Source organism: Malaclemys terrapin, chromosome 12 (genome assembly GCF_027887155.1).
Source record: "Malaclemys terrapin pileata isolate rMalTer1 chromosome 12, rMalTer1.hap1, whole genome shotgun sequence".
NCBI lineage: Eukaryota > Metazoa > Chordata > Testudines > Emydidae > Malaclemys > Malaclemys terrapin.
In genome coordinates this window covers 8,724,080-8,731,688 of record NC_071516.1, presented here as the reverse complement: position 1 = coordinate 8,731,688, position 7,609 = coordinate 8,724,080, and the positions used below count along the sequence as shown (strand labels likewise).

General features: G+C 48.4%; 1 protein-coding gene across 1 annotated transcript; it reads right to left on the bottom strand.

Annotated features, from left to right (window-relative positions):
- Positions 1–554: 554 nt before the first annotated feature.
- HRH3 (histamine receptor H3) lies at positions 555–6,122 on the bottom strand. Its single transcript, XM_054046131.1, has 3 exons — positions 5,876–6,122; positions 3,343–3,509; positions 555–1,997 (listed from the first exon to the last, which is right to left on the bottom strand). The coding sequence occupies exons 1-3, from the start codon at positions 6,120–6,122 to the stop codon at positions 1,101–1,103; spliced, it is 1,311 nt and encodes a 436-aa protein (XP_053902106.1). The 3' UTR covers positions 555–1,100.
- Positions 6,123–7,609: the final 1,487 nt, after the last annotated feature.

Here is a 7,609-nt window from a genome sequence, read left to right as displayed (position 1 = left end):
TCATGGCAAATATCTGGTTTGTAAAGGGTTAAACCAGTAGTTCTCAAACTTTTTTTTTTCCACTTGAAAATTGCTGAGGGTCTCGGCAGACCACTTAATGAGCTTTCCAAATGTTGTTTGTATCATTAGCTAACTATTGTAAAGCGCCTTGGAGAAAAGCGCTATATAAAAAAACTTAATAATAATTAACTTTTTTTGTTCTACAAATAAAAGCACACAACTCATATTTTCATATCAGTAGTTTTACCTTTCTAATGCGATGGATGTGCCCTCTCTCCTCTGCCACAGCAGCCACAGAGCTGAGGCTGGGAAGGAGGGGGGGTCTCTCCCTCTCTCCCGCACTGCTGCAGCCCCTGAGCTAGGGCTGGGAAGGAGGGGGGTCTCTCCCCTACCACAGCAGCCCCAGCGCTCCCCAGCAGCTGCAGCCATGGTTCTGGGGAAAGTCGCCGCTTTCTCTGGCCCCTGCAGCCTTGCACATCCCAAATTACCACCACCCCCTCTTCTCACCCCATTGCCCCCTCCCACCTACCTCCTATCCCCCCCAAGGCCACCACCTCACCTTACATGTGCGTCTTCTCCAGGGTCCAGGCACCTAATGAGTGGAGCCACGTCTATGCGGCTCCACTCATTAGGTGGGTGGGCCTTCATTCTCTTCTGTGCAGCCGCCCAGGCACCCACCTTAGAGGGAACTATCCGCGGGCAACCTGAACGGAGCTGGTGGACCACTGGTGGTCCACAGACCACAGTTTGAGAACCTCTGGGTTAAACTATATATTACTTACAGTGGGCAAGATTAGATTTACATTTTGGGCTTCTTTTTTATAATAAGTACCAATGCCATGTTGGTTGGCTAGGTGGCAGTAGAGCTCTTCTGTGCGTGTGTAGGGGGGTGAACACAGACATAGGTGCCATGGGATTAACACACATCTGTCCATTCAGCCCATTTTTGTCCCTGCAGAGAGAGCAGGAGAAGTTCATACTGAACACCCTTGCCCCCCGAAAGTGCTATCATCACATCCTTCACAGGAAATGAACTACTGTGGTTCTGCAAAATATGACAAAGCGAGAAGACAGCTCCTCAAATACATGGCTGGATTGACTCACTTCCAGCAGTGTTGGAGGGAATTGTGAGGTTGGATCTTTAACTTCTTGGGGCACAGGAGTTTAATGAAAGCTCTTCTAAAACTGTAGTGGCAGAGGGGATACAGGACAGGGTTAACGGCAGAGTTGATCCACAAGAGCCAGAAGGAAGTCTCATACCAGTAATCAGGGATGCAGTGGCCATGGCAAGCAGCTCGGATGATCATGAGGAGGGTGTATGGTGCCCAGCAAAGCCCAAAAATGCTCACTATAACTGCCAGTGATTTTGCCACCTTCTTGTCTCTGGAGAGCCTGAAACGCTGTGTGATGCTCTGGGAGACCATCTTCATCCGTTTCTCTAAAGACATTGTAGACGCTGAGTGTTTATAGCTCCTCTTGTTGAAAGACTTTGATTTCCCGCTATAGGGCCCGGAGCTCTTTGAGTCTGATGTCTGTGAGTCTTTCACATTCTGACTGGCATTGGCAGCTGCTTGTTGTGTTTCAATTTTGGGAAGGTCTAGGGTTTGGGCTGCCTCTTTCTGGTCCCACTTACAGCATTTCAGAGAAAGCTTTCCTTCCGGACTCATTTCCAGCTCCTCCATGAACGACGGGCTCTGTACTTCGTGGAAGATATCTAGGCGGATTTTGGTGCGTTTCTGAATGTTCAGGTAAATGCTCAAGTTGAAAAACAATACACTGATGAAGGGGGTGAAAAACTCCAGCGTGGAGGCCGTCATGAGAAAATACCAGTTGTAGAAAAATTCAGCATAGCATTCCCCATCAGGTATGATGCTCTGGCCTGTTACGTATTCCCAGCTGATAATTGCAGGTCCATAGAGCAGGAAAGCTAAGACCCACACCGCTACCATCTTCAGCACTGCTTGCTTGGTATTACCTTGCTGAGCTCGGTACGTGACCTGGAGGGGAAACATCTTTTCTTAGATATGACCAAATACATTAACTGGCTTAGACTGTTTTACAAACTGTAACATTTCTGGCAAAGTTGCTATACAATATCTCTGCAGTGTCTCAAATCCATGTGCTGGAGACAGAAGACTCAATCACTAGATAAATCACAATCCCACAGAGAAAAGCTAGGACCTGGTCCTGTAACTCCAAATCAAACTTGGCTCATGATTGGCTTAGAACAGTCCTGAACTGAGTCAATACATTTCAGGGAGATATTCACCTTTTATGTCAATGAATCATTCTTGATACATAGCTCAGCCCAAATTTGATATCTGCTTTTTAAACCCCATTTCATAGATGGGTAAAATGAGGCAGACAGAGATTATTTGTCCAAGACTGCACCCTGAGTCAGTGGTAGAGCTGAGAATAGAATCCAGGGAGCCTCAATGTCTAGTCCGCTGCCCCAGCCACGTGCCTATGCTCTCCCTGAATGCACTTTGAAATTGTTAGAGGGGCCCACGCCAAACTCCTGTGTCCAATACATGTGAGCTTTGTTGCAATTTGGCCCCGGATTGCTGAACTGTATGCATTGGGCCCCTCTGTAGATATTTTGTACTGTACTTGTCAAGTATCAGAGGGGTAGCCATGTTAGTCTGGATCTGTAAAAAGCGACAAAGAGTCCTGTGACACCTTATAGACTAACAGATGTATTGGAGCATAAGCTTCGTGGATGAATACCCACTTTGTCAGATGCATGAGATGCATCTACCCACGAAAGCTTATGCTCCAATACATCTGTTAGTCTATAAGGTGTCACAGGACTCTTTGTCGCTTTGTACTGTACTTGGAACCCTTCTAGCCTGTGAGTTGCTGTTCCCCTCCTATAAGGTGCTGAGTACCCTCAATTCCCATTGTAATAATTGTGCATTTAGGACATTTGGCACCTTGCAAGATTCCACCGCAACCTGTGAGCCAGTTCCTGAGTGAGACTGACTTAACTCCCACTGAAATCAGTTTGTTTAATCTGGAAATAACCATTGCAAGTTGGTAATAAATTGTTTACCTCACTTGGATTGACTGGCTGTCACTCAAACACCTTCGCAGTCAGCGTTTGAGGGACAATCTGCTTCCTGGGTTCTGAACCTCAAAGGATTTGATTGTTTAAAAAAACACACACCTGAAGGCAAGGTTTGCAAGTGAATTGTATGTTTCCCAGGAATTTTTCTTTCCCATCACCAGACTAAAAGATGCATAATTTCCCAAGGAATCAAACAGCTTTTATTTAGCACAGATGACTCGAGACAATAAAGTGAGGGGGAAGGCTTTTCTCATCTCTGACATGTCAGTACTTACCGCTCTTGTCACAGAGAGGAATCTGTCATAGCTAATCAGTACAATGTTGAAGACTGAAGAGGTGCAGAGCAGATAATCAATTACCAGCCAGAGCTTGCAGAAGCTTTTCCCAAAGGCCCATCTTCCTGTCAGCACATAGGGCACATACAAGGGAATGCAAAAGGCACCTGCAATGAGAGGTGTTTATATTTGAAAGGGCTTCTGCACCACGCGCAGGTGCTTGAAAAAAGTAACTCACTCAAATGAATGCTGAGAATAACTGTTGGTGTATGTGATGTCATTTGCAAGTCTGCTCAGTGGCCTTGGATGGCCATGTTGTGTATGGGCCAGCTTGTGACTGGTATTGGTTGGGTCACAGTTAGTGATTTCCCAGTGAGAGTCTCTTCAAAAGCTAATCTTGAGACACATCATCAGCAGCATAGGCTGGAAAGATAGAAAGGAGCCCACTAGGTGAGAATTCTGGCCCATGAACATCCAGGCTGTGATTTTCAAAGCGGCCTAAGGGATTTGGGGCCTGGATCCTCAAAGACATTGGTGCCTAGCTCCCATTGATTTCAGTGGGAGATAGGCATCTAAATACCTTTGAGGATCTGGGCTTTGGCTGCATGACTCCTATGAAAATTAATGGGAGTTGGGTGCCCAAATGCCTCAGGAAAAGCTTGAAATCTGAGTTTTAAAGGAAAGCTGTAAAGCAAGGTAACAATTTGGTTTTTTACCCATTACCGCCTCATGGCGATGCATAAAGAGAGCCTCCCAGCTCTTCCTTTAAAAATCAAAGCTTCCTTGGCTTGTATTTTGACCAGAGCTCCTCTTTGCTAGAGGACCCACGTCAGTTCTTTTGGAGGGACTCAACAGTGCTCTCATCTGAAGGCCTGATCCTACAAAAGCTTACACAAGTGAATTTTTGTGGGTGGCTAGTTGACTCCAGTGCATGTGTGTCTGCAGAACTAGGTACTCGGGTTGCAACCTGAGCTGCTGTTTTCTCTGCTCCCTAAATGAAGGGGAGGGGAAGATGAGTACCCTCCAATGATTTTGCCCAAATTCTCCAGCAACATGCCAGAAGTGAGGGCTTGATAGTTCTGTCAAAAATACAAATCGATTTTGAAAACAATCACTGAGCTCATCCGTGTAACAAAGAAGCAGGGAAAGACTGAATCAAGGTTTTCCTGGGGTTTGCAGCTTAGCTCTAAACCAGGGGATGTTCAGAGGCACTACCTAATTTGTCTAACATTCTGAACCACATAGAAGCACAGTTCAGTAACTCGGGCTTCCTATTTTTGCATGTGGTACATTAATAACGTCCTTGCTGATCAGTGTGACTGTGACAGAAAAAAACGGTTCTTGTGTCTCCGAGGTGTAAGTCTGAAGAGTGGTGGGTGGTGGGTGGCCGGCTGGCTGTGTGTGTCTAGAAGCTAAAACAATCTCTCACCGGTTTGATGGCCTATAATCCTTCTGGGGAGTTGGGACCGTTATCCATTCGGAGCTAAACATCAATAAAGAAATCCACACCGTTCCTCCTGCTTAATCCCCCTCCCACGAAGATGCGTGTCGCAGCTACTAATCTTTGGCTCAGGGGATTGGTCAAGGCTGCAGTCAGAGCCGATCTGAACTCAGCCCTTTACTTTCAGCTTCACAAAACCGGGCTCTCTGGCTTAGCAAGAGAAATGGGACGGGGCGCCCTTCTCCTTTAGTGAGGCATGCAACTTGTTCTCCAAACATCTGGCTAGCTACAAGTCTGCGCGGGTACTTCCACTGCACATGCATCACCGCTAAATAACCCCTTGCAAGACAAGAAAAAAAGAAAAAAGTGCTCAGTTCCTGTAGTGCTCATTTTGCTGTCCACCCCCACGGACGTAACTAACAGAACAAATCTCCTCCTTGGACTCTTGTTTTCCTTTTAACAATGCACGTCTCACCGAGTAGCATGCCCTGGTGGCCGGCCTGATATCAGTGTTGCCATGTTAACTGGGCATCACCAAACGGTGTAAATAACTGGACTTCAAACTGCTTCTTCTTTCCAGAATAGACTGTACGTGTGCCGTGTACAAGGTATCTATCTGCCTTAGCGATCGGTGCGTACAGCCGTATCTAGAGTACGTTGTGGAAAGAAGCTGCGGTGGTAGATAATTTCCATGTGAAGTCCAGTGCTCAGAAAGGGGGAATAACCCATCGTTTATGTTGCTCACATTATTACAGTGACATTTGTTCTGATGTTTGAAACTGGTTAGCTGTGGGTGACAACCCTTTGCAAGGGCACAGCGGGAGCTCACGCATTTGCAAAGATTGCCTGGAAGACCATTTTGACCTGAGCCACAGGGCAATGACTTGACCCAGTCCCCTATTTCTCTCTGGAGTGGCTGATATCGCAGCCCCTAAAATAAAGCCCAGCTACGGGGATCTTTGCTGCTACCTTTTAAACACACCCAACTTTCAGCCCAGCGGGGAAATCGGTGTCCGACTTGCTGTTCCGGAGTCAGCTGGCCCCGGGAACCCCAAGCTGGGTGGGAAAAGTGAAACCGACGTGGTACTTTACCTACTAGGAAATCGGAGATGGCCAGGTTGAGGAGGAAGTAATTGTTCTGGGTCCGCAGGCTGGAGTCCACCACGAAGGCCAGCAGGACCAGCGCGTTCCCAACCACGGTGGCCACGATCAGCAGAGCCATGAGCACGGCCAAGGTGATGGTCCACGTGGCCCCGAACCTGCCCAGCAGCTGGTCGCCGGCTCCTTTGCCTCCAGCCGCCGAGGCGTTGAGGGGCCAGTCTTGCAGGTTGCTGTCCATTTCAGCACCACGCCGCTCAGCGACTCAGGCGGCAGCACCGGTCCGCACCATGCCGGTGGCGGGGGCCAATCCAGCTTGCCAACGGGGCCTGATTCTTGGGCAGAGTCACACGCAGCCCAATCGGCAGCGGCGGCTGCCTTGTTCCCCCCCTTCTCTGGAGCCCCTGAGAGGCATCGGCCAGAAGGCACCAAAGCGCTTCTGCCCGCAGCGCTCCGCTTGCAGGTACGGGGAAGGAGCAAAGCGGGCTCACTCCCGCGGGGTTAGTACCTGATCTCTCTCGGCGCCTACTGCACCGGGAGGGGCTCGGTGCCCGCCGCTCCCCTGAGTGGCTTCGTAATGCTCTGACCAGCCTAAATCCGTGTGCTCCCGCTGGCTGCCGAGTCCCGAAGCGCGGAGTGGTTGGAGGAGCAGGCGGTGGGAGGCAGGAATCACACCGCAGTCACTCTGGGTTAGCGAAGCGCTGCTTCCAGTGTAAACGCTCCACTGCTTCTGCAGAGCGGAGGATCCAGCGGGAGGCCACGCGGTCATGGGCTGGACCGTTCAGTCTCTCCGGCCCGCTGTTTCCCCCTCTTTCCGACTCCGTGTCCCTGGCTCTGAGGAGACAATGCCCAGAGCTTGGCTTCTGTGCTCGGAGGAAACAACTGGCCCCATTTTCATGAGGAACGGATCCAGGCTTAGAAATAATTCACTAAGAATTTGGAGGATCAGTGACACTGGACATCCTATCTGACCCTTCCCACTCACCGTGGTTGAGTCCCAGCCAGGGTGTAGTAAACACCAGGGTTTTAATGGGATCCTCTGTATTCAATATGCGTAGGAATTGCTGTACCAGATCAGACTTATGGTCCCTCCAGTACAGTATCCTTTTTCTGACAGTGGCTATCATCTGTTTCAGAGGAAGGTGCAAGAAGGCTGGACAATTATAGAATAACTTGCCCCTCTCAGTTAAGTGGTTCTCTAATGCCCCGAAGCAGGAGTTTTTATGACCCTTCTAATGTTTCAAATCCAATCGAATGTAAATGTGGATGTCCACAATAGCCACAGAAAGACCCCATGTTGTTTTGAATCCACGGAAAGATCTCGCGTTGGTTTGAATCCCACCATGCTCTTGGCCACAATGACATGTAGTGTCAAGGAGAACCATCCATCCTGATTCTTCTCTTAATTAGGTGTAAATCAGGCGTAACTCCTCTGGAATTAGTAGAATTAGCCACTAAAGCATGACCCACACAGCAGGAGAGAGGGGCATTAACTTTCCTGTGATACGGGATGCTCCATGGCTGGCTATTCTCAATCTTTCTAAAATCAAGTTTGGAACATTCTTAGAAGGTCCGTTTTCATTAGAAAGGTAGAAGCTTAATGCTTCATCATTCCTCCAGGTTACACTTTTCACTTTATAATAAGAATAATCTTTACTCTGTTAGTGTCTGCTATATGGTATCTTCATCCTAGAAGAATCACCAAGTACAGTAAAACCTATTGGCGGA

Bases quoted from the DNA above. Each gene is read 5' to 3' on its own strand.
- HRH3 (XM_054046131.1), bottom strand. From the start codon at position 6,122: ATGGACAGCAACCTGCAAGACTGGCCCCTCAACGCCTCGGCGGCTGGA. The intron at 3,510-5,875 runs GTAAAGTACCAC...CTCTCATTGCAG, and splicing joins CATCTCCGATTTCCTAGTAG to GTGCCTTTTGCATTCCCTTG. The intron at 1,998-3,342 runs GTAAGTACTGAC...TTTCCCCTCCAG, and splicing joins TCCTCTCTGTGACAAGAGCG to GTCACGTACCGAGCTCAGCA.